The sequence below is a fragment of the Cucurbita pepo genome, chromosome 16 (genome assembly GCF_057944985.1).
Source record: "Cucurbita pepo subsp. pepo isolate OVF chromosome 16, ASM5794498v1, whole genome shotgun sequence".
Classification (NCBI taxonomy): Eukaryota; Viridiplantae; Streptophyta; class Magnoliopsida; order Cucurbitales; family Cucurbitaceae; genus Cucurbita; species Cucurbita pepo.
This window is the reverse complement of record NC_141813.1, coordinates 8,983,669-9,011,601: the sequence shown is the minus strand read 5'-3', so window position 1 is coordinate 9,011,601 and position 27,933 is coordinate 8,983,669. Positions and strand designations below refer to the sequence as shown.

Here is a 27,933-nt window from a genome sequence, read left to right as displayed (position 1 = left end):
AACAAGAATATTTCTAGTGGAACATTTTTCACAATCGGTGGAGAGATAGTTCATTAATAGCCCAAGGGATAAGTAATTCAACTCATTCACATCTAGGTCGTGAATGGTTGGAATCCATATTATGTAAGGAAACATTACTTTTGCTAATTCGAATTAAAGGGTGATATAAAATCAGTCTATTTCCGACATCATATCTAATGAAATCCACTCTTGAAACCTCAAAACTAGCTAAAGTAAAGTAATAACTTTTGGTTTCAAGAGTTATTTAGATCAAATAACTTATTTCTCAAACACTATGTAAATGATTTATTCCAAATTCTATAAGCACGAGATAGTTAAGGACTTGACACTAATGTCGAAATTAAATGTGTTACTTACGTGTACGAATAGTATATTTTTGTCAAAAAGTGTTCGATGCATTTGTGCAAAAAGTAGCTTAAAGCAAGTAAGCTAGTGCATTGTTCAGAAGGTAGTGTGTCAAATATTGTTCGACTGAATTTGCACGAGTTTAGCAAAAAACAAATTGAGGAGCTATGTAACCATGAATCAAACGTCGTTGTAGTAAGAGATTCTTACGTAAAGATCAACATTACTAACAAGCGTTTCAGCCGTCCTTGTCCATTTTCCAAAACTAACTTAACTTTATTTCAAAAAGATAAAATGGATTAGAACTTAAATACATTATTAAAGGTAGTTGCGACACCATATTGATTACGACTCCTGTCATGATTTGATTTCTGATTCGAGTCGCGACTGATAAAAACTTCTCGACTCATAAAAACTTAAAAAGATAAAAGACGGATGGTAAAATGATATATTTTTTTCTTTCTTAATACAAAAACATAAATACATTTATTACAAATTCAAAATAAAGTTTATGAGTTCGAATACATTAGGCTCGGTAAACAAAAGAACTCGAAGTATTAAGTAGTTGAAAACTCGGTGTGACTCTATATGACACCTAACTTTAGATTTTCTTCCATCCTCGACCAACTCTTTCATGTCACCTGAAAAACATGATAAAACTTGAATGAGTACAAAAACTCAATAAGTAGCCTACTCATATGCCGTTAATAGTGTCCATGATAGATGCTAGGGTACCACACTCATCTCTTGTCATGTTCTTATTTATGTTTTGAGAACTTAGGTTTTACCTTCTGGATTTCTGAGTTCTTATTATGGTTGTTCTTATTATGGTTTTGGCCTGAGGGCCATGAGTTTTGAGTTCTTAATTTGAAAAATTGGATTTTGATCCTTGTTCTAGTTTCTTGTCCTAGGTTTTTAGTTCTTGTCCTTGTCCTTAGTTCTTGTACTTGGCTCTTGTTTCTTAAGTGGTACATAGCAGTTTTCATATCTTAGTAGACATAGTGCTTGTGTAGCGCTACTTTAGGGTACGGGTGTGTGGTACACTCACTTGACTTGATTCATAGCCTTAGGGTTGCATATATTGATTACTTAAAAATCAAAGACTACCTAAAGTTTATCTTGATTCAAGGTAGCATCTTGATTACTTGAAGATCAAGAACTAACCTAGAGCTCATCTTGATTTAGGGTAGCATCTTGATTACTTGAAAATTATGGGCTATCTTAAATCTTATCTTGAGATAGCATCCTAATTACTTAAAAACCAAGAACTAATCTAGAGGTAGCATCCTCATTACTTGAAAATCAAGGTCTATCCTAAAGATTATCTTGAAATAGGATATTGATTACTTGAAAATTAAGAGCTAACCTAGATCTCATGTTCATTTAGGTAGCTTCCTTGTTACTTGAAGATCAAGGATTATCCTATAGCTTATTTACTGTCCATCATAAAGCTTATTCACTCCTCTTGATTTAGGTTAGCTTCTTCGTTACATTAAAATCAAGACTAACCCTAACCCTAAAGCTTAATATAAAACTTATAACACACATTTATCATGGTACATATAACATTGAAGGCCCCAAAGTTAGCATATGCTATGTTTTAATTCTAAGCCCATTGCATAGCTCTTAAAATTAATGGTTATGGGTCTTTAACGGTAGTTTCATTATTTCCCTTAATCTTCAGCTTTACCTCAAATTTGGTTTAGGTTCTAAACTTGATCCAAACATTTTGAGATCTTGAACAGCCCTTCATCTCCTTAAATATAGGTCTTACTTGAAATCTTAAACCATTTGGATGGTATTTAGACCTTGAAATATTTAAAGGAATTCTATGGACATTTTGATCATTTTATCCTTAATTCTTGGGTTAGCCCTTAAATTTACTCCAATGACTTTGAAACTTTATATATTCTCTTATATTCTTAAAAACAGGCCAAATGTATAATCTTGGGTCGTCTAGAGCTCATTTGGTCCATGAATTAACACTTACGTAGGAGCATTTTGGTCATTATGTGCTTATCCTAGTTCAACCCTAACAGCATCCTAATTCATTTAATGGATAATTTTAACGTTACTTGCTTCTCAAGTAAAACGTGTGATTTATGTCCATAACTCACAGTTCTTAGCTTAATTATTACATAATCCTTTAAATCTTAGCTTAATGTTCATATCGAATTTCAAGTGATTACCCGTGTATCTTGAGAAAAGTTCAGATTGGCTACTTACCTTTTCGCTATTGTTTGGGTGCTCAGTTCTCGAGCTCTCTATATCCGAATTTGTCCAAGATTTCTTTTGGTAGGTCCATCTTTGAGTTTTTTTTTTATAGGAACCAAAATTATTTTGTGAGAACTAATCTAGAATGTATTTAATTTGATAAAAAAATCAAATTGACCCCAATACTCATGTTACCAATTGGAGCAAGAGGCTATGTAGTTTATAGTGATGTCTCTAGGGGTGTGATGTCTTTGTAACCACTAAAGGATGAGTAATTCCTACCCATCAAACGACTATGATTACAATTATGCCACTCATGACTTAGAGCTAGCAGTAGTAAGGAGATACTATCTATATGGGGGAGATGATCCATAATTTCACAGACCATAAAGAGCTTGATGTGAATATACAGTATCACTCTGAGAAGGCAAATATAGTTGCTGATACTCCGAATAGAAAGATAGCTCATTCACCAGCTATGATCACCAAACAACCACACATGTAAGTTGACATGGAATGAGCAAAGGAGGATCCCAATCTGGTGAAGACAGGACGATTTTTTTGTAGCTATCAAATGATTGACTTTTTTCTATCAAGTGCATTTATGTGTATGATGGGTGATGAGTTGAAAAGCAAGATACTAACGGTCATAGATGGTCTGAAAATATACTAGAACTTGAAACAATACTTTTGGTGACAAATATGAAGAGCGATATGAAAAAGTTTGTAGGTAATTACCTAGTTTCCAACCGGTTAAGGAAAATAGATAAAGGATAATAGTGTTGTTATAACATGATGTGTTCCAGAGTGGAAAACGAAAAATATAATTATCGAATTTATCCTGGTTCTACCAAGAACTCGAAAGAACTTTAAAAGGATATATGGTGATATGGATGATCATCGAAAGACTTACCAAATCCTTCTTACTTCTTGTTAGGATAAATTAGCTATGTTATAGTGCTGATAGACCGAGATCCAGGAATCGTCTGGTGTAGCCATCCAAAACCATTGAGTGCATGGTCGAATTTTAGTATTGTGTGTGACCCATAAACAGACGGATAGTGAAAGTCTGAATCAAACATTAGAAGAAATGTTACAGGTTTGCGTGTTAAACTTCTCAAACACAATTGGGCCTCCAGATTGCATATGATGGAACTCGCCTATAACAAAAACTTTCAAGTCACAAGTGACATGACACCGTTTGAGGTTTTGTATGAAAAATAGTACCGGTCTTCAAGTATACTAGTGAAGTGGGTGACCACAAATTGTTAGGAATAAAGGTTTCTCAAGACACCCATAAGGTCGGGCAGAAGATTGGAATGAGGATGTGTATACACTAGTGTAGATACAAAAATTTATGTCAATTTACGGCATAGGAACCTAGAATTTGATGTGGGTAACACAATATTTTTGAAGGTGGCACTAGTGAAAGACGCTTTCAAGTTCAAGCGAAAAAGATAAGTTAATCCCACACTTCATCAAATACGTCAAAATTCTAGACCGAATCGGACCGATGACATATAGATTCACCCTATCACCATCTTTTTGTTGACAATGTGTATACCCTATTGTCAATTGTTTCAGCCCCTCAAGTCACTCCCATTAATCTTTTCTCTCAACCAACTCAAAGATTTGAGCTTTACACTAAGAGATTTAGGCATCAAAGAATTGTCGTCAGCATAGGTTGACTCTAAGAATAATTCTCCAAAACAATGGGTATAAATTTTGATGGCATTTTTTAGGACGATTTTGGTAAATATAGGTTGACTCTAAGAATAATTTAAGCTTCATTTTCTGAGTGGATGGATATGGTAGGTAAAATTGAACTAAGTGAAGCTAATCCTAAGAACATTCACTAAAGTAAGCTTAGGAATACCGAGAAGAGTTTAAACTTTAAGTGAATTTACTATTGGATCCTATATGCTATGCTGGATGAAATTGTTTAAAACATTAATCACACTTAACATATGACACTTAACATATGACCTTTTTGACGTGTTATTATTTGTTTTATGATATTCAAATGAATTTTGTGATGCATGCTTTTTTTTTTTTTTTTTTTTATCATGAACATGTGATTACATTTTTAAGGAATTTATATCATAATAAGTATTAAAGTATGCATATCATCTCATTGAATCATGATATTCAATGTGGGATCTCAAGCATATTGTATATCATAGGATCATAAATTACTTTAGCATGTTATGTATGGACATGTAAATCATAATACTATTGTGTTCCTTTCCTTTCCATTGATTTTGGACCGTATAAGTGTGCACTAGCCCATAGTTTGTCTTAGGAGTATGTTAACAAAGTTTGCTTAATGGGTTCGTGTGCGCACGCATAAGCTAATTGTAGAGAAGTACCATACATCTGACACTACCTGTTAAAGAAAATAGAGCCCAAGAAACAATCATAAAAATTAAGTCCTACTAGTCATAATACATATGGTTTGTGAATACATTTTCTGACCTTAGTAATGAGATCACTTAGTATTTTTAAATATACATACTATGCTTTAAAATGTTTCAAGTAAATGCAAGTAGCCCATGCTCGGTTGATGGTAGTTGGTAAGAAGGCTATATAAATGAAGTCATTGATCGATAGTTTTTCTCATTTATGGTATAATTTCAATGTTAAGATGGTTTAATATTGTTTTTATCTTAAACCTTATTTTTAACTAGATTTTTCCAATTTTTACATTATTTATGAATATGGAAGTCCAACAATTTAAGTTTGGACTAATTTTTTTTTTATAGATATTTTTCGCTTGATCGAGTCATAACTACATATAATAGAAAGTAAGATCATGCCAAATAAATTAATAATGAACATTTTGTTGAGTGATGCAAGGTAACTTATGTTTTTTATGTTAGTTTCATTTAAATAGATCGTCTTGTTAAGATCATACAACAACGCACACACTCGATCAAGATGAACACAAAAAGCTGGAGAGAAAATTCAAGAAGGAATATTAGCTAAGGGTTTTATTGATGACTTCAATATCTACGCCAACATAGAATACCGAGAATGAAAAGAGTAAAGAGTAATTATGGAGTATATATAGGATTTCAATTTACTAAATATAGCTTTAAGATATTTAACCTACCAATATAATCTCCCATAGATATATCTCTACCAAATCTTTACCAAATATCTACCATATATATTTTTACCAGATTTTTATGCATAAGGCTCCATATCCCAACAATCTCTCACTTTGAGAATGATTTAGTCAACCAAGAATTCCATTGTCAATATTCATTATATCACTTGAGCTTTGCACAACCCCAATGTTTCAACATTAACACAACATGTTTGGTAGATTCTTTGCACCCTCTATCTCCTCCAAACACATCATCATCTTTCTTTAACCTCCAAGTGAAATGGTATCGCCTTCTGTGTTTTGTCTTTGAATGATAGACCGGATTCCTCACCAACTGCATGACACTCTAACTATCTACCTGAAGAATCTTCTCGCACTACTTCTTGTCTAATTCTTCTAGATAGTCTGTCATCCATATCATCTCCTTTCCAGCTTCAGCTATTGCCACATACTCAGTCTTAGCAGATGAGCCTAGATATCCCATTATCCATGGCTTGCTCCCACTTGGTTGTATCTTCCAACTGTAGGACATCATCAAGGGACTCTGGTTCCCCTTCATCAGTCAGCAACAGATAATGTAATGAAGGTGCATACCTATCTAGTACTCTGATAGTTCTGGATGATCTTCTCAACACCTACTCAAGTGTCACTTGCTCCACCTTTGGTTCCTCAACAATTGTATTATCTGCTACAACATCACTAGGTGAATCTTTCCGCAACTCAACCTCAACTTCCACTTGCTTCATTGTCTTGGAACCTTTCTTCTCTGTCCTTGTCCAGGACATTTTCATCAAAGGTCACGTCACAATGTCTCAAGACTTTTCTGTTCTTGTCATCCCAAAATTTATACCCGAACATGTCAGAATCATAGCCTATGAGATGACACTTCACATGTTAGCGTCAAGCTTGTCACTCTTTTCTGGATCAACACGAACATACGCAGTACAACCAAAAGTTTTCAAGTGAGAGTACTTGAGTTCTTTTCCTGTCCATACTTCTTTTGACAACTTGAACTCCAAGGGTATTGACGACCCTCTATTGATCAAGTAGACTGCTGTATTTACAACATCGACCCATAATTTCTTTGGCAATCCAGAATGAATCTTCATACTCTTTGCCCGCTTATTCAATGTTATGTTCATCCTTTCAGCAGCACCATTTTGTCTTGCTTTACCAAGAACTGTTCTCATTAATCGAATTCCCCCAGCTGTACAAAATGCTTTGAATTCTGACTTTTCGTACTCTCCTCCATTGTCAGACCTCAGATATTTGATCTTCAAGCCGGTCTGATTTTCAACTTCATCTTTCCACTTCTTGAAGGTGGCAAATACATCTGACTTGTGATTCAGGAAATAAATCAACATATTCCTACTAAAATCATCGATGAAGATGACATAAAACTTTGATCCACCAAGTGATGGAATTGGAGATGGTCCCCAAACGTCTGATGGACCATTTCCAATGGCACTTTCTTCAGTTCTCTGGCAATTGTTGTGAAGCTAACTTGTTTGCTCATAACGCAATTCTCACAAGGACGTAGAACTTGTTTGCTCATATCAACAAATTTCAGACCTTCTAAAACTCATTTCACAGCCAGCATCTTCATTCTTTTGATGCTCATATGTCCAAGTCTATTGTGTCATATACTTGAAACTCATTTCACAACCAGCATCTTCATTCTTTTGATGCTCATATGTCCAAGTCTATTGTGTCATATACTTGAATTGGAAGCACTCTCAACAATAGCAGCCATGTTTATACACCTTGTAGTGGTATATAGGGTTCCAGATTTTGTGCCACGAGCTACCACCATGGCACCCTTCACAATCTTCAACGAACTCTTTCCAAACTCGGTTGCATAACCTGTGCTATCCAACTGACCAATAGAGATCAAGTTCTTCTTGAGACCAGGAATATCTGACATCCTTTAATGTTCATTGATTTTCTGCTGGAGTTTGAGTTTGTATGGAGACGTCTCACTTTCCTTCAATCTCCATGGTTTTGTGGTCGACAAGATACACCTTCTCAAAATTTCCTGATTTGAAATTTTGAAACAATTCCTGATTTGGAGACGAATGAAACGATGCACCTGAATCCAAAATCGAAGATTCAACTGGGTTGTCCACACTATGGTTTAGAGCACCTCAGTATCTTTTGCTGAATATATGGAATCATTGTCATCTTCAAATTTGTGATTGAACAGCCTCCGCATCAAATACATCTTATTTATAGCCGATGGTTTTTCGTACATATTCGACAATGCCTTCAATAGGTCTAACATCGTCTTCTTCTTTATGATGTTGAACGCCATGTTTCTAGACAGTGTCAACCGGATCAATCATAAGGCCTGGCGATCCTTGAGCTTCCACTGCTCCATGGTCATAGTATCCAGCTTCACCCTCAACAGTGGTTCATGAAGATCTTTCTGTCAATCTGCATCTTCCTAAAACCGAAATTGGATCCATCAAACTTTTCAATTTCAATATTTGAACTTTCCATCTTCACAGATTGTGGTGAATTTCACCTAGCTCTGATACCAGTTGTTAGGATTGCACACCAACGCATACACTTGATCAAGATGAACACAAAGAATAGGAGAGAGAAAATTTGAGGAAGAATATTGGCTAAAGGTTTTATTGATGACTTCATATGTGTACACCAATATACAGAAAGTACATCTTGTAATCACTTGCAATTGGGTATACCGAGTGTTTCAATTTACTAAATATAACTTTAACAAATTTAACCCTATAATTTATCAAATCTTTATGAAATATCTACCCTACATCTTATCTTTACACCTACCCTATATTTCTAGGAAATCATTTATTATAAATAGGCATCAGCTTCCATATCCGAACGGGTCTTTCATAAATGTTAACTACTACATGAGAACCCTTTCTACAATTGGTCGCGATTTACACATGGCTTCCAATGGTTGAGCTCTAGGAATGGTGAGCCCTACGCCCTCAGTCATGTCAACCAGTTCACTACTCACTCTCTTCCATTCAAAGCATTGAATCAATGATGCCAAAGACAAACCAACCACCCGATGGGCCATTCCCACACCAGGGCAAGCTCTCCTCCCCAAGCCGAAAGGAATTAGCTTATACAAATCATCTACCATGGTAATTTTATATCTTTCAGGGTTAAATGTATTTGCATCTTCCCAAATATTTGGATCTCTATGTATAGCCCAAGCATTAATCAAGATGATTGTATCGCGGGGGATTTCATAGCCCGCTATCGAGCAATTTTCAGATGCATAATGTGGCACGAGTAAAGGAGCTGCAGGGTTTAATCGTAGAGTCTCGGATATTACTCCTTGCAAATAACTCAATTTCGACATATCTGATTCCTCAACCAATCGCTCTTGTCCAATAATCGAGTCCAATTCAATCCTAGCCTTTTTTAACACATTCGGATTGTTGAGCAAATGAGATAGTGCCCATTCTATAGTCACCGCTATTGTGTCCGTGCCTGCAAGCAATATTACCTGCACGAATCACGAGAGAAGAAGCAAATTATTTTAGCATATGAATCTTTTTGTAGCGGAAACAGAAGCAAGATCGATTGCACTCATACATCCACAAACATAAATTAAACAAAGAGACACAAAGGTTTACATGGTTCGGAGAAAACAAATTCTCATACATCAACAAACATAAATTAAACAAAGAGTCACAAAGATTTACGTGGTTCGGAGAAAACAAATTCTCCTACCTTCACGGGTTCAACTCACCATTATAAGGCCTTTGATAACTTGGTCGCTCATGAAATCAAGTTGGGATTGTTGCAAAGAAAGTAAATGATCAATCATAGTATTTCTTCCTTCTTCCTTTTGATTCCTATGCTCATCAATCAAGCCTTGCAAGAATTCATCATTCCTTTGTCCAAGTTTTATTATCCTCTTCTCATAATGAGTAATATCTATCCAATTCAACAATGGAATAAAACTTCTTGAATCAAAACTCCCACATTTTTGCATAACTTGCTTCACAATATCTCTAAATTTCCTCGCTTGTTCCAAATCCGACACACCCTCTCCATAAAACCTCTTCCCCATCACCATTCTCATCACAATATTTGACGACAACTCAGAAATCATGGAACTCATCTCAACTCTCGCAAAGCTATCACTTGAAATGCAACACAATTTACCAAGTAGGTGTTTGATTTCGTCCTTCCTTGTCTCCAAGAACATATTAAGGCGAGTGGCTGAGAATATCTCTATGGTGCTAATTCGGCGGAGTTCGCGCCAATGATCGCCATATGGGGACGCCGAAAAGATCGTGTTGTTGTAAGTCAAGTGCTTGATAATGTTCGAGCTTGGTCGATTTGCTAGAATGATATCATTCATTGTGAAGCATTCTTTAACCGCCGAAGGAGACAAGACAACGACAACGAGTTGAGAGCCTAATCGGAGAGTGAAGACATGGCCATACTTGTTAGAAAGCTTTTGAAGGGTTTGATGGACGGGACGCTTTAGGAGATAGAGATGGCCTATAATTGGGAGGGAAAAAGGGGGACTTGGGGGAAGCTTTGTGGAGGGTCGGAGTAGAAATATGAGAGCTGATATGAATGCCATTAGAGGGAGACAGAGACAAAGCATAAGGTTTTCCATGTTTTTTTTTTTTCTTTGCTTTGTTGGTTATCATCTCATTTCAACTATGAATATATAGAGTAAATGAAGAGGAGAAAATTGAGTTTCCATTTAATTTCCATTAATACAAATACGCAAAAGTTTTCAGGAAATCTTAGCTTGATGAATTTTATTACGACAGTCGTTTATTTCATCTCGTAATGTATTATTAACAATTTGCTAGTAAATTTAAAAGTAAAAATTGATTTTTTTTTTCTAAACGTTTATGAACTCTCGCCAAAATGTAACCTAACATTTTATAAAGTTTCGAATATCCTATTGATCGGTACCGAACTTTTTCTAGGCTTACCATCTTAAGTGTTTAAAAATATATATCTAAGATTGAGATTGGAGACCATCAATTATTTGGAGAGAATTTAATTGACATTTTAAATCTCAATATCTCCTTTCTTAAATGAGAGTAAACACGGCAATTAAATTTACGGCTACGTACAATAAATTTTCTTTTACTCAAGAAAGTAATAATTGAATTAAAACTATAAGTATTTAGTGGAAGATATATGTTTTAATTAGTTGGAGACTAATATATTGTATTTTATATGTAATATTAATTCTCGAAATAATGTTTTTTAGCTTTGTGAAGGGACTAGATATTCTATTGTTTGAGCTTACTTTTTCTTATGTTGCCAACCCTACCGAACTCACTTTAATTGCTACAAAATAGCATTTAAAAATTGCTTTTCAAATAAATAAACTAAAAAATTGACAATTAGTGAGCACGTTTTTTGGGCCACAAAGTTGTATTTTTATTTATTTATTATTATTTTTTTTTTTGTACATATGCATTCTTTAACATTGGACTGAGGAGAATAAGTATGGGAATTTGAATCAACTTTTTCGGTCAATTTTCGACGAGTTCCTTTCAAAGGTATGATCTATGAAATCTTTATCTCAATTTTTCAATCGATCTTTGAGATTTATTTGATGTCATGATCTGACAACTTCCACAAAGAAACTCAAAGGAGATTAAGGTTGAAAGGAGGAGTCATGCCAGACATTCAAGAAACCGTAAGGATGTGATTTTTGTCAAGTTTGAGTGAGATCAACTTTTCCTATAGTTGATTAAAAATTACATGAAAAAAATGTGCAGACATGTTTAACTTTGCAACTTTCTTGAAGAAACCAGGTTGATTTGAGTTTCGATTGAAATAAAATAGATTGAAGCAGAAACTCATAGACATGTTAAAACTTTGCAACTTTCCTGAAGAAACCAGGTTGATTTGAGTTTCGATTGAAATAAAATAGATTGAAGCAAAAACTCATAGATTTCTAGAAAAATAGAATTTGTAAGCAACTACTTGAGGGACGCGTGTCATTGAAATGGGTGGTGAGCGCGTCTAGCTGATTAGTGGACACGTGGCATGAGAAGAGAGGGCACACGTCTATTTGTAGAAAATAAATTTGCTCTCATACCGATATGTAGAAATTAAAAGCCACTCCATACCAACTTGTAGAAAATAGACGCTCGCTCTAAAACTAACTCGTTTAGATAACTCTCACGAAACTTTAAAGGGGTGTCGAGAGGGCGAGACAAGGAGACAAAAAATTCTCAAAAGCTACACTGAACGTTAACTCAAACAGTTTGCTGTGCTGCTCTCTCTTGTTCTCTTTGCTCTGCTGTTACATTGAGGAGTAAAGGTCTATTTATAAGTTTTCCTAACGCTATAAATGGTCATAACTATCCCATGTTTTCTTCCCTCGTTTTATCACCCATACACTCTCCTTTCCTAAAATACATATGGCTTTGGACCAAATTTAAAACCAAAAAAATAATAACAGCTTTTTCTCTCTCTCATTTACCTTAAGGCTTTTTTTTTTTTTCTCTCTCTCATTTAAGTTTATTTACAACACTATCATCCTAGAGTAACATGTGTTTTGGATAACTTGACCCGTTCAACCCGTGTTTTAGTTGATTCGTAGAAATATCTCCCCAACCAAGCATGTTTGAGTGAACCAAGTTAAGAATACAGTGTTAGAGCTAGAACGGTTTTCAAGTTGGTCGAGGTCAGTACATCTCTAGTAGACCGAGCATCCTAAAATTGCGAGCAACGATCATGGGTCTAGACCTAAAAGCACCCAGAGGATTGACCCGAGGAACTAACTCCAAGTAACTTGAAAATGTGAGATGAGATCTAAACCACCTAGACATCCTAAGAATCTAGCAAATTTCGATGACACCTAAGGAAACTTATGAGAAATTATGAGGCTTAGAGTAAGTTTCATGAGTATGTAGGTACCTTGAGAGCCTAAAGATTATGATGTTACAATCTATGGTTTTTTAATGGAATGATGCGCGCTAGGATATGTAGTAACCAAAATTTTCTGTCTTCTGATAGATTATGTCTCCAAAGATAAAGGCAATGACTAACGGATCAGCGCCCAAAGAGGGGCAGGAGAAGGGCCATGATCAATACCGCTGCCCAAACGCCGAAGGTTAAACAAAACGGACCTCAGGAAGCTGATAGAGAGTGGTCACAGAAGGCTAACTGAATGAGGCCTCATGCACTAGTGCCTAGGAGAGGCAGAAGGAGGGTTGCAGCTAACAAATGGGCATGTTTTAGATGTGGCAAGTCAGGCCTCAAAGTGCCAAAGTGTACACACAAGAAGAATCAGGATGCTAACCAGCCAGCAGGGCAAAACTAGGGAGGATAGAGAGCACTGCAGCAGGGCAGTTAGGGAAGCCGATGAGACAGGCATAGCGGTGTCAGCTACTCCACTTACCCTAACTGTTTAGTGTTTACAATGTTGTTGGATCCTGGTTGTATGCATTCATATATGTTAGAAAGGATAGAAGAACATGCCCAATATAATTAGAGCAATTTCATATTCATTTAATGTTTTTTTAGTTAATTTTAGTGAGTTTTAAATTAAAAAATTAGTGGCAAAAGGAAAAGGCCAAATAGGGTTGAAGATAAAAGGTCAATCCTATTTTGACATTTTATGGCTCTAGAAATAGTGACATTCTTATGGCTATAATTAGTCTTAGAAGACATGTGAATGCTTATAAATATACTGTCTGTTTGTATTGTGAAGAAGCAGATAAAAAAAGAAAATAATAATAATAATAATAATAATAATAATAATAATAATAATAATAGAAGAGGGTTTTCCAGATAAATAGAGTATTTTTTTTTGTCTCTCCACTCTCAAAAGAAAAATCAATGTGTTTGAGATTTCTTTCACAAATTGGTATAGAGCCAATGGCGAAAGTGACGGGTCAAATGCCGCTACCGCGACTAATGAAGACAAACTATTAGAATTGGAGCACTCAAATGAAAGCTCTTCAAGGTCTCAAGATGCATAGGAGGTGGTCGAAGAAGGTTTCGAAGAATAAAAGATACCACGGGTTATACGGCGGCACAAAACAAGGCATTAAAAGAGGTGCGATCAAAGGATAAGGCGGCACTATACATGTTGTTCCGAGCCGTTGACAAGTCGGACTTTGAGAAGATTGCCAGTGCAACTACTTCAAAAGAAGCGTGGAAAATTTTAGAACAAGTGTTCAAATGAACCTACCGAGTCAAGCAAATGCGTCTCCAAACTCTTCGTGGCGAGTTGGAGAGCATGTAAATGAAGGAGTCGGAAAGTGTATCTGACTATATCATGCGTGTACACACTGTGGTAAACCAACTCAACCGAAACGGAGAAATGTTAGCCGGGACGCGAGTTGTGGAGAAGGTTTTGAGATCATTAACCAACAACTTTGAGAATGTTGTATGCGCGATAGAAGAGTCAAAGGACCTAATGACGTTCACGGTCGACGAGCTCGCTAGTTCTCTTGAGGCACACGAGCAACGTAAAAAGAAGAAGGAAGAAACACTCGATCAAGCACTTCAAACCAAGGCATCAATCAAAGATGAAAAGGTACTCTATTCTCAAAATTTTCAAGGTAGAAGTCGTGGTCGTGGAAGTCGTGGAAATGGTTGTGGTGGTCAAGGCAGCAGTCATGAAGGTTTTGAGATCATTATCCAACAACTTTGAGAATGTTGTATGCGCGATAGAAGAGTCAAAGGACCTAGCGACGTTCACCGTCAACGAGCTCACCAGTTCTCTCGAGGCACACGAACAACGTAAGAAGAAGAAGGAAGAAACACTCGATCAAGCACTTCAAACCAAGGTGTCAATCAAAGATGAAAAGGTACTCTATTTTCAAAATTTTCAAGGTAGAGGTCGTGGCGTGGAAGTCGTGGAAATGGTTGTCAAGGCAGCAGTCATGAAGGATACTATAAGAAGAAGGGACAGTCGAGCCAAGCAAATTGGCATGGAAGAGGACGCAGTCAAGGAAGAGGCGGCCGATCAATTTATTCCAACATTCAGTGCTACAAATGTCACAAATTTGGTCACTATGCAAATGATTGTAACTCCGACAAATGTTATAATTGTGGTAAAGTGGGGCATTTTGCAAAAGATTGTCGAGCCGATAAAAAGGTGGAGGGAACAACCAACCTAGCCTTGGAAGGCGTAACAAATGAAGGTCTTCTCTTGATGGCTCAAAATGATGACAACATCAACAACGACACTTTGTGGTACCTCGACTCAGGGGCAACCAACCATATGTGTGGTGACGAGTACCTATTCAAAGAGATGCAAAAGATTGAAGATGGTCATGTGTCATTTGAAGATGATCATGTTTATTACGTACCAGATCTCAAGACCAACATATTGAGTATGGGCAACTCAAAGAGAAAGGTTACTCGATATTCTTAAAAGGCCGCCTGCTACATCTGAAGGACAAGCAAGGGCGTTTGGTTGCTCGAGTCGAGGTAGGAAGAAATCGGATGTACATACTGAATTTAAGAAGCATACGAGAAAATTGTTTGCGAGTCAACATAGAAGACAATGCATCATTGTGGCATCTCCGCTTTGGTCACCTACATCATGGCGGCCTAAAAGAGTTTGCGAAGAAGAATATGGTTCATGGGTTACCCAACATGGACTACAAAAGAAAATTTTGTGAAGAATGCATGCTCAACAAGCATGCGAGAACCTCAATTCAAAAGAAGGCTGAATTTTGGGCTAAACAACCTCTCGAGTTGATTTATACAGATATATGTGGACCAATTACCCCCGAGTCTTTCAACAGTAAAAGGTATTTCATTTCCCTTATCGATGATTACTGACGAAAAACTTGGGTTTACTTTCTGAAAGAAAAATCTGAGGTATTTGAGGTGTTCAAAAAGTTCAAAGTGATGGTGGAGAAGGCAACTGGTAGACACACCAAAGTTGTACGATCCGATAGAGGTGGTGAGTATACATCGACGACTTTCATGGAGTATTGCGAGGAGCAAGACATAAGGCGATTTCTGACTGCACCGTACACCCCTCAACAAAATGGTGTGGCCGAGAGAAAAAATTGGACCACTCTCGACATAGTTCGGTCAATGCTCAAGAGTAAAAGGATGCCAACGGAATTTTGGGCAGTAGCCGTGCAATGCGCCATCTATGTGCAAAATCGATGTCCACATGCGAAGTTAGATGATCAAACACCACAAGAGGCTTGGAGCAGACAAAAGCTTACAGTTTCTCATCTCAAAGTGTTCGGTAGTGTGGCTTATGCTCACCTACCGGATCAGCGAAGAATGAAGCTCGAAGACAAAAGCAAATGGTATATTTTTATTGAGTATGATGAGAAGACAAAAGTGTTAGGATCGCACAACAACGCACACGCTCGATCTAGATGAACACAAAGAATGGGATAGAGAAAAGTGCAAGGAGAACTCTGGCTAAAAGGATTTTTTCTTTATTGATGACTTCAGGTATGTACAACAAGAGAGAATTACAGAGAATGGAAAGTTACATCTCAAAGCTCTACCAGACGGGATATATATATAGTCCAATTTACTATATATAACTTTACCCGATTTAACCATCTACTATATATGGCTTTACCCGATTTAGCCAACTACTATATATAGCTATTTACCATATATAGCTTTACCGGATATAGCTTTACCAAATATAGCTTTACCGGATATAACCGTTGACCAAGCTATAAATAAGCATCAGGCTCCATAACCTAACAAAAAGGATACAAGCTACTTGACCCGATAAGCAAGATGGTGATGGTGAATCGTGATGCGCGAGTAAATGAAGCAAGCGAATGGGACTGGAACAATTCGATAGAAGTTAATATCGAAGTTGGAGAATCATCAGTCATTGCACCAACAAGTATACCAATCAGTCATTGCACCAACAAATATACCAATCAGTCATTGCACCAACAAGTATACCAACAAACTTAGAAATTTTCGATGATGAAGATCAACCATGACAACCCAAAATGCAAAGTTTGCAAGACTTGTATGATTCAACAAATGAGGTACACCTTGTATGTCTTCTAGCAGATGCTGAAAATATCAACTTTGAAGAGGCGGTGCGAGACAAGAAGTGGAAAACTGCCATGGATGAGGAGATTAAAGCGATTTATCACAACAATACATGGGAGTTAACAGAATTACCGGAAGGAAGTCAGCCCATTGGTGTGAAGTGTTAGTTTATTTAATCTTGTATTAATCGTAATTCATTTGTATTTGATGTTTGTATTTTAAATTATGTCAGTTTTAGTATTTGTGGCTAAGATCAAGGGAAGTTATTAGCGGCTATTAATGTGTGGCTAAGATTGTAAGAAGTTAGTTTTTATTTCTGTCTATATATGTACTGTGTAATAAGTTGAATAAAAATAAGTTGATTTTGTTTATTTTCTAAGTATTGTCTCTCTTAGAGAATAACGTTATTATGCAAAATCACTTTCTTGTATTTCTGTCATTTGGTATCAGAGCGTGGTTACATGCCTAAGATCATGCCGAGAAATAATAACAACGCTGGAGAGAGAGGAGAGTCGTCGAAGTCTGCAACAAAGGAAGGTCTGATATCACTCCAATATCCGACGTTATCGAGAACCAACTACTCAGCATGGGCTATGAAGATGAAGGTCTATTTGCGTGCTCACGGGGTGTGGGACGCAACCGAATCAACTAAGTCTCTAGATAGTCTTGATGAAAGGAAGGATCAGAAAGAGACAGCAAAAGAAGCATGGCAGACGTTAAAAACTATTCATGTCGGTGTTGAACGTGTAAAGGAGGCAAAGATCCAAACTCTGAAGATTGAGTTCGAAATTATGAATATGAAGGAGTCCAAGACTATTGATGATTATGCAGCAAGGTTGACAGGAGTTGTTAATAAAATACGTACTTTTGGAGACAAGTTTGAAGAGGCATACTTGGTGAAAAAATTTCTCCGCTCAGTACCTTCTAAGTTTCTTCATATCGCATCGGCAATAGAGAAATTTGCCGATTTAAAGGTGATGACCATGGAGGAAGTCATCGGCCGTCTTAAAGCATACGAGGAACGGATCGGTGGCAACAAAGAGAATGCTGAGCATGTCTTATTGACTCAATGAGAATGGAAAGCAAAAGAATCGAAAGGCAAAGGTGAAAGTTCAACGTTCGAGAAAAAACGTAGCGACAATGGAGGCCATAGCCGAGGGCGAGGTTCAGTGGTCGCTGGAGAGGGATGTTGTTTTTCGATATCGGCAAGGGAAATCCTTTTCGGTGAGAGGAAATCGTTGACGGAAAGTGGTTGGAAGAAAATAAAAATGCTAAAAATACAGAGAGAATTGCTGAAGATTTTGCTTAAAATGAGGTGATTTTTTCTTGTCTACAGATTCTCCTATTTAAACAATTAACTATCCTAAAAATGCTGTAGAGTGGCCAACTAAATCTGTGCCATTTCTTTTGAAATGGTCTCCTACAAAATTTCTCCTATTTAAACAATTAACTATCCTAAAAATGCTGGAGAGTGGCCAACTAAATCTATGCCATTTCTTTTGAAATGGCCTCCTACAAGATTGGTAATCCATTCGACGTGTTTGTCAAATGGTCAAAGGAAAATATTTAATCAAACTAATTAAAACGTGTAAACCTAAATAAGGAAACCAACAGGCTTTTATCTAACATTCTCCTCCTAAAACCTGTGGTCAAACTAATTAAAACGTGTAAACCTAAATAACCCGAGCTCTTGTTCGAGCTCCACATCTGGTACCTCTTGTTCGAGCTGGCGCGCCTGTCAGTCCAGGTGGTTCACCTCTTCCCAGTAGGTCTTCCATCTTCCGGTACCAGGCCAAGAGGTTGATTGGTTGCTTTATCTCCAACTCTAGGATGTAAAGGCGATTTTTCGTGCATCGAACTTGCGTGAGCAACCGTCGTCGATCATCACGGATCCTAAGTAGCCCGCGCTTGATGGAAATGTGGCAACCTGCCTTATCGAGTTGACCTAGGCTCACAATATTAGCCTTGAGACTCGGGATGAAGTAGACGCCGGTCAGCTTGTGGTGCTTGCCTCCCTTGCCGACGAACAGGATGGTGCCGCACCCTTCGATTTCAACGACGGAGCCGTCGCCGAATTTCACCGTCCCGCGAATCCCCGAGTCAAGCTCAGAGAACGCAGACTTGGCCCCGGTCATATGGTTTGTTGCCCCCGTGTCGAGGACCCATCGTCGGTGCTCTTGCTGCTTGCCTCTTTCACCGATTTGAGCGAACACTTGCTCCTCCTTCAGTTGAATTGGCTCCCCAGCCGGTGCCTTTGTTATGCACAGTTGGAGCTCTTCCTCGGGTTCGACGCTCACCGGAGTAGTTATGCCGTCGTCGATTACCTCTGTAGATTTGGAAAACTCTTCCTCGTGTTTGACGCTCACCGGAGCAGTTATGCCGTCGTCGATTACCTCCGTAGATTTGGAATCGGAATTAGGGACGTTAGGTAGGACTGATGCAGTCACCATGGAAAGGGTCAGCTCGTCCTCCTCGGATTGAGCTACATGGGCCTTCTCGGCCGTCTCCTTGTTCCTGAGCTTGCTCTAGCAATTCTTGCTCAGGTGACCTCTCTTCCCACAATACGACCACTGGATTGGCCCGTCATCAGTCGGCTCCTTCTTTTGATCCGCCTTCGCCTCTTTCCCGCGCATGCGCCAAGATTTCCATGGCTTCTTACCGCCTTTGCGGCTGGAGGGCCCATTGCTCTCGCCGGTGTCGTCACGGAGCTTTAGGCGTGCAAGCCATTCCTCCTTAGTGAGGAGTAGACGACCCTCCTTGTCGACAGCTGAAACAGTATTTTTCTTTCGCTGCTCGACGTTACGCAGTCTTCCGGTCACCTCTTCCACCGTTAGGTCGTTCACGTCAAGCAATGTCTCGATTGAAATCGCGACTTGCTCAAGGTGATCGGGGACGACCTGCAACATCTTCTTCACGATTTCTGTCTCGCTGATGCTGCCACCGAGAGTGGTGATGCTGTTGGCGAGTCCCGTGATCCGCATTGAAAAATCATCGACGGATTTGTCGTCCTTAAAGCAATCTCCGAGAGCTCCTTCCACAGCTGCTCGATGTTGGATTTCCGCACTCGCTGTACACCGACCCAACGGGATTTGATTTCCTCCCAGGCCGATTGTGCGGTGCGCTTGGTGGAGAGAAACGCCAGCATCTCTGGGGGCACAGATCGTAATATGGCGGCGAACGCCAGCCGATCCTCCCGGTACTCAATTGTTTCTCCTTCCTCTGGCTCGACAGTGTGCCATAACCCTTGTGCTAGTAGGTTGACGCGCATCAACAAGGTCCACTCGTTGTAGTTGGACCTTGTCAACATCCGATACTGAACGATGGCGGTCGTTGTCTCCCTGATCACTCGCTCAACGACAACTCGACGCCCGTCATTACGGCGTCGACCTCTTCGTGGTGGTGATGGAGATGCCGGCACTTGAGCTATTCAACTTGACTGTTGATAAGGTTGGCTCCTCCGCAATGATATACCACCGATGGCTTCAACCGGGCTCTGATACCACTTGTTTTTTTTCGATAATTGGCATGGGAAATTCTTTTCGGTGAGAGGAAATCGTTGATGGGAAGTGGTTGGAAGAAAATAAAAATGCGAAAAATACAAAGAGAGAATTGCTGAAGATTTTGCTTAAAATGAGGTGATTTTTTCTTGTCAACAGATTCACCGATTTAAACATTTAACTATCCTAAAAATGCTGGAGAGTGGCCAACTAAGTCTGTGCCATTTCTTTTGAAATGGCCGCCTACAAAATTGGTAATCCATTCGACGTGTTTGTCAAATGGTCAAAGGAAAATATTTAATCAAACTAATTAGAAGGTGTAAACCTAAATAAAGAAACCAACAGGCTTTTATCTAACAAGGGAGAGGTCATGGACATGGAAACGACTCGTAACATCAAGAGAAGAAGCGTGACAAGAGCAAGGTAAAATGCTACAATTGTTAAGGCTTAGACCACTATGCCTCAGAATATCGGAAGGTGAAGTGTTATAATTGTCAAAAGATTGGTCATTATGCATCCCACTGTAGATCGAGGAAAAGGGAGGATCAGGCGCACTTGACTGAGACGAAGGTGATGAGTATGAGCCAGCCTTACTTACAGCACAAATTTGTGAAGTCTGAACTCTCGGTTCACCAGAGTTGGCGGAGATGGCTCTTTATGAAGAGAAGGTTGTCCCGGAAGTAATTGAGAAAAAAAACAACACTTGGTTCCTAGATACGGGAGCCAGCAATCATATGACTGGTTGTCGAAGTTGGTTCTCAGAATTGAACGAGTCAGTGACCGGCATGGTGAAGTTCGGAGATGGATCACTTGTAGAGATAAAAGGACGTGGAGATAGCTGCTGCAATGTGAAAATGGAAATCACTGTATCCTTTCTAATGTATATTTCATTTCTAAACTTAAAAGTAACATTATAAGTTTAGGACAATTGGATGAACAGGGCTGTAAAGTTGAGATCGAACATGGTTTACTTGTCATTTTCACAAAGGCAAAAGAGTTCTTGGCAAAAGCAAAGCGGTCAAGAAATAGGCTATATACAATTAGCCTAAAAACAACCAAACCAACATGTCTACTTGGTAAGTTGTCTGAAGATTCTTGGTTGTGGTATGCTAGATATGGGCATTTGAATTTTGAGGTTTTAAGAAACCTGTCTACGAAACAAATCGTGAAAGGAATTCCGCATGTTGAAAGGATCAAACAAGTTTGTGATAGTTATGTAATCACTAAACAACGAAGAACACCATTCCCACAACAAACGAATTTTCGAGCCGTTAGTGTTCTACAATTGGTGCATGGCGATTTGTGTGGTCCAATTACTCCAACAACTCATGGAGGTAATAAATTCTTTTTGTTGTTGGTAGATGATTTTAGTAGATATATGTGGATTGAATTGCTCAAAAATAAATATGATGCATTCTTGGGATTCAAACGTGTAAAAAATAAAATTGAAACTGAATCCGGAAAGAAATTGCAAGCGCTTAGAACTGATAGAGGTGGAGAATTTACAAGTATTGAGTTCAAAGAATATTGTGAGAGCAGTGGGATTAAAAGATATTTAACAGCACCCTATTCTCCGCAACAAAATGGTGTGGTTGAACGACGAAACCAAACTATTATTGCAATGGTGCGAAGAATGTTGAAGTGCAAAAATTTGCCGATGTATTTCTGGGCAGAAGCGGTGAAGACAACTGTCTACATTCTTAATAGATCCCCAACGAAGAGTGTAATTGAAGCAACTCCTTATGAGAAATGGAGAGGAAGAAAGCCTAATGTAGAGCATTTTAGAGTGTTCAGAAGCCTGGCGTATGCAAGAAATACAACACCAAATTTAACCAAATTACAAGACCGAAGTGTGCCAATGATTTTCGTGGGATATGAAGCAGGTTCAAAAGCTTATCGTTTGTATGATCCTAAAGCGAAAAGACTTCATATCAGCCGAGACGTCAAGTTTCTAGAAGAAGAATATGTTAGATAAAAGCCTGTTGGTTTCCTTATTTAGGTTTACACATCTTAATTAGTTTGATTAAATATTTTCCTTGACATTTGACAAACACGTGGAATGTATTACTAATTTTGTAGGCGGCCATTTCAAAAGAAATGGCATTTAGTTGGCCACTCACCAGCATTTTTAGGATAGTTAATTGTTTAAAGAGGTAAATCTATTGACAAGAAAAAACCACCCCATCTTAAGCACGGTAAAAATTTCAGCAATTTTCTCTCTCTCTCTCTGTTATTTTTTGCATTTTTATTTTCTTCCAACAACTTTCCGTCAAGGATTTCCCTGACCGATTATCGAAAAACAACAAGTGGTATTAGAGCCCGGTTGAAGCCATCGGTGGTATATCATTGCGGAGGAGCCAATCTTATTAACAGTCAAGTTGAATAGCTTAAGTGGTTAGAACATTGACCTAACAACGCACAGGTCTCAGGTTCGCATAGAAAAAAATGCAAAGTGTGAAAAGGTAATGTGATACTTGTTGCTCTTTATGTCTATGGAGATTAAACAAGGAGAGAGAGGATTTTTATATCACAGGAAACAACATTATGCAAAGGAGATTTCGAAGAAGTACAAGATGGAAGGTAAACATATGCAAAGGAGATTTCGAAGAAGTACCAGATGGAAAATTGCAACCTGGTATCAATACCTATGGAACCAGGTGGGTAAACATATGCAAAGGAGATTTCGAAGAAGTACCAGATGGAAAATTGCAACCTGGTATCAATACCTATGGAACCAGGTGGGTAAACATATGCAAAGGAGATTTCGAAGAAGTACCAGATGGAAAATTGCATACCTATGGAACCAGGTGCAAAAGCAAAGGAGATTTCGAAGAAGTACAAGTAGATGCAAATAGGTACCGGAGTTTGGTAGGAAGCTTTCGCTATCTTACATGCACAAGGCCAGATCTTTCATTAAGTGTTGGCATTATAAGTCGGTTCATGGGGGAGCCGATTTATTCACATTGGAATGCATTGAATCGAGTCCTACGGTACATCCAAGGAGCGTTGTCACATGGGTTATTCTACTCGAAAACAGAAGATTACAAGTTGGTTGGTAGACATAGACGATTGGAAAAGTACATCGAGATCGTGACACTTTCAATATGTGGCATTATCTTGGTGTGTGTGTCACGCGATATGACTTAGAAATTAATTTGTTGAGCAAGATGTCAGCAATTGAGTTGGCAAAGAACACAGTGAACCATGAAAGAAGCAAACACATTGACGTTCGTTTTCACTTTATCCGAGATTATGTGAAGGAAGGAAGTGTGGAATTGCTACATGTGGTAAGTCAGGATGAAGTTGCAGATATCTTTACAAAACCGCTACCGAAAGTACTTTTCGACAAATACAAGAAGATGATTAGCATGACAAATGGTAGGAGCATTCTTCAAGTTTATGGGAGAGTTGAATAAACATTAAATGTTATTTTTAGTGGGTTTTAAATTCAAAAGTTAGTGGTAAACGAAAATGGGAAGAATGTTGAAGATAAAAGTCTAAGATCATTTTTTGTTTCTCTACTCTCAAAAGAAAAATCAGTGTGCGTGAGATTTCTTTCCCATTTCAGATATTGTGACGAACTCCTTCGCTAAAAATGGTTTTCATGATCGGACGTGGTTTACACTTGGCTACCAATCGTTGAAATTTGGGCATAGTAACCCCTTCTCCTTCACTCATATCAACCAACGAGCTGCCCTCTCTTTCCCACTCAAAGCATTGAATCAACATTCCCAAAGTTAAGGTAGCCATTCGTTGAGCTATTCCTATTCCAGGGCAGGCTCTCCTCCCCAACCCAAATGGTAGAAATTTATATGAGTCAATTCCAATAGGGCTTGCATGCCTTTCAGGCTTGAAACGGGTGGCATCTTCCCAAAGGCTGGGATCTCTATGAATAGCCCAAGCATTAATCAATACAATTGTGTCACGTGGTATATCATACCCTCCAATTTTAGTGTCTTTTGAAGCGCAATGTGGCACTAGCAAAGGAGCTGCTGGGGTCAACCTTAGAGTCTCCGAAATTATTCCTTGCAGGTAGTTCAAACTCGACAAATCGGCTTCGTTAACTAGACGCTCTTGTCCAATGGAACTGTCTATCTCGACTTTTGCTTTCTCCAAAACCTCTGGATTGTTGAGTAGATGCGAGAGCGCCCATTCTAAAGTTACGGCTGTTGTGTCAATCCCTGCTATTAATATGATCTGCAAGAATCAAACACTTTTTAGAAAGATTGAGAGCTTATGCTCAAAGAGGACAATATCATAATTCCTCACATGGTATAGAGTCATGCCCTTACTTAGTCATGTCAATAGAATTCTTAATGTCGAACAAAGGAGTTATGAGTCTCGAAGGTGTAGTCAAAAGTGACTCAAGTGTCGAACAAAGAGTGTACTTTGTTCGAGGACTCGAGAGAAGGAGTCGAGCCTCGATTAAGAGGAGATTGTTCGAGGACTCCATAAGCCTCAAGGGAGGCTATATAGTGTACTTTGTTCGAGGGAGTCCCACATTGACTAATTTAGAGGATGATCATGAATTTATAAGTAAGGAATACATCTCCAATTGAATGAAGTTTTTTGGAGAAACGAGAAGTAAAGCCATCAGAACTTACGTTCAAAGTGGACAATATCATACGAAAAAAATGGAGAAGGAGAGGAATATACATACTTGTATTAGGCCTTTGATAATTTGGTCGCTATGATTTTGAGGCTCGGTTTTTTGCAAATGAAGTAAGCGATCAATCATAGTGTTTCCTCCACCCTTTTGATATCTTATCCCATCAACTAATTCTTGAAGAAGTTCATCCATTTTCCGTCCAAGCTTCATAATCTTCTTCTCCAAACCTGTGGGATCAATCCAATTCAATAGTGGTATGAAGTCTCCTGGATTTGTTGTCCCACCAACTGCCATAATCTTTGTCACGAGCTCTCTAAATTCCCTCGATCGTCCCTTATCGTGTTCGTAAGGCTTATTCCCCGCCACCATTCTCATAATAACATTGTACATAAGATCTAAGAACATGGTCTCGGGCTCGACTAGAGTGAATTCTTCCGACGAACTCCCACGTAATCGAAGCATCAAGCATTTAACTTCATCCTCTCGAATTCCCATGAATAGATTTAGCCGACTCGTAGAGAAAATCTCGAGGGCACCGATTCGACGAAGGTTTCGCCAGTGATCGCCGTAAGGGGCGACGGCCATGGTGGTATGGTTGTATGCTAAGTGCTTTCCGGTGCCCAACAATGGGCGATTTGCAAGAACAATATCGTTCATTGTAAAGCATTCTTGTACGAGCGAAGGCGATGATACAACTACAACGAGCCGTGAACCGAATCGGAGGGAGAAGATGTCTCCATAGGTTTTGGAGAGGTTGTGAAGGATTCGATGGAGAGGGTGTTTGATGAGATGGAGATGACCAATAATTGGAAGAGAAAAAAATGGTGTTGGTGGAAGGTTTTGGCGAGGTGGTCGAAGAAGAAAGCTCAAGGCTAGAAAGATAGATAGCATAGAGAGGGAAATGGAAAGAAAGAGCATATCCATGGTTGCCGCTTTGGCCTTGGCTTTGGCTTCTCCTTCATGGCCATCTTTATATCCAAAGGGACTCTTGTTTTGAAAATAATGGATTAAATGTGAATGTAGAAAAGTTGATGTAGCCAAGTTTGACTTGATTTACCCAAACTTAGGATGAAAGGAATCTTGTGTATATGCTTTCTATCCACTTAGTCAAACTAAAAAAATAATAATAATAACGAACACGACTCTCCACAATGGTATGATATTGTGCACTTAAAGCTTTTTTTGGGCTTCCCCAAAAGGCCTCGTACTAATGGAGTTAGTATTCCTCGCTTATAAACTCATGATCATTCCCTAAATTAGCCGATGTAGGACTTCCATCATCCAACAGTAACAATTTGATGAACTATCCATTTGATTGTTAATAGATTCCAATTTTTAATTTTTAACAAAATATAAGTTTATATTTCATAGATAAATTAAAACTTTAAAATCTCAAATATATTAGACACAAAATTAAAAGTAAATAATTTATTAAATATTGTAAAAGTTCGAGAATGTATCAGCATGGTTGAGATAAAAAATTATATAATTATGGAAAAGGTCATGAATATATAGATAAGAGATATTATCTCTATTAGTACACGATTCTTTGGAAAAACCAAAAGTAAATAAAAACAAAACCTAACGGTAGACAATATTATATTATTATAAAGGTTTGAAGTTGTGAGCCTTAACGTATGGTTATAAAAGAAGAGTGGTCGAAGGAGATAATGATATAAAGTTCGATCCGTAAGTGCTAAGATATCTCCCATGAAAAAATAAATAAACTAATAAACTATACTCTCTTTTTTAGTCAAAGATTAAATAAATGTGAGAAAGAAAAAAAAAAAAAAAAAAAGACTGTGGCCGTCAAGAAAAGTAAGGTTACGTGTAATTATTAGTAATCTCGTATTTTAAGATACATATCTTAGCTAGGAATAAACATCAAAGAAGAAATCAAAGAAAAATATATTTTAATAATAATAATTTTCAAGGAAGCCCTTTTTTTCTTTTTCAAAGAATAACTAAGAATACGAATAATCCAACAAAGAAATTATGAGTTTATAAGTAATGAATACGAGAGAATTCAAAACAAACCCATGAGAATATCATAAGTTTATAAGTAAGGACGAGGAAGCAGCCATGAGAGCTTAGGCTCCAAGTGGATCATATCATATCAAGATTACGGAGAAGTCCAATTGTAAAGCCATGAAAGCTTAGGCTCAAAGTGGACCATATCAAAATTACGGAGAAGCCTAACGTAAAGCCATGAGAGTTTTCCCATTAATAGTTGGTCTCTCTCCCTCGATTTACCCTCACTCAACCTTTCAAATATTCTCCACAAGTGAGCTTGAGAAGAGTATTTTTATTATCGTTCCTTCTACCATCTTCGTCGTGCAAGGACACTACCACTACAAGAAATCATAGATACAGTAGCATACAAAAAACGTTATCGTAGACTCTTTTTTTTTTTTTTAATGTTTTTTGTACATTGTGACAATCCATGTTATTAAAAGTCTAAGACTTTTTGTAGCATTTTTTTATAACTATAATAGATGCTATAACAGAGTATAAAACCAAAGGTTATATACGTTTTTTATAAAAATATTTTATAGCGTTTCATTAAAGCTATAATATGTTTAATATAGCTAAAATATTATGCTATTTTTAATTTATTATAACATTTTTTAACGTTATAATATAGTATTCGTAGCTTTAATCTTATGGTATAACGTATTCATTTTTAGCTAAATCCACACGTGAATTACTTCCTTGCTCATTAAATACTATAATTTTCATTACCCATAACTAACTATCTTTAATTTTATATTGCATTTGCTTTGTTTAATAGAGAGAATAGAGAAGGTAACTTTGTACCTTTGTATGTGTAAGTCAATTAACCAAAATAAAATTAAATAAACTTAAGACAGAAAAGTTACCATAATCTTGTTAGAATAATGAGCAAGATATGAGACAACATTTCTATGCTATATCAAGACTTAGCTCTACCGATCTCATTTTTTAAGAAATTGTACATTATAAGAGCCAAACCATAGAAAAATATGAGAAGCTTGACAATAACATCAAATTCTCAAATCTACGTAACAACAACAAGCTATACCGATCTCGCACGCGAAAGGAAAACTTTGAGTTAAAAATAACAAAAAAGAATAACTTTGCACGTCTATTATTTATTGTCAGCACTTATG

General features: G+C 37.7%; 2 protein-coding genes across 2 annotated transcripts; both read right to left on the bottom strand.

Moving 5' to 3' along the window:
- Nucleotides 1-8,486: 8,486 nt before the first annotated feature.
- Nucleotides 8,487-10,316, bottom strand: LOC111777846 (cytochrome P450 81Q32-like). The gene is made up of 2 exons (XM_023657571.2): nucleotides 9,432-10,316; nucleotides 8,487-9,185 (listed from the first exon to the last, which is right to left on the bottom strand). Exons 1-2 carry the CDS (start codon nucleotides 10,311-10,313, stop codon nucleotides 8,574-8,576), a joined length of 1,494 nt encoding a protein of 497 aa, XP_023513339.2. The 5' UTR covers nucleotides 10,314-10,316; the 3' UTR covers nucleotides 8,487-8,573.
- A 13,342-nt stretch (nucleotides 10,317-23,658) lies between these two features.
- LOC111777653 (cytochrome P450 81Q32-like) lies at nucleotides 23,659-25,753 on the bottom strand. Its single transcript, XM_023657353.2, has 2 exons — nucleotides 24,836-25,753; nucleotides 23,659-24,372 (listed from the first exon to the last, which is right to left on the bottom strand). The coding sequence occupies exons 1-2, from the start codon at nucleotides 25,706-25,708 to the stop codon at nucleotides 23,740-23,742; spliced, it is 1,506 nt and encodes a 501-aa protein (XP_023513121.2). The 5' UTR covers nucleotides 25,709-25,753; the 3' UTR covers nucleotides 23,659-23,739.
- Between the last annotated feature and the right edge of the window lie 2,180 nt (nucleotides 25,754-27,933).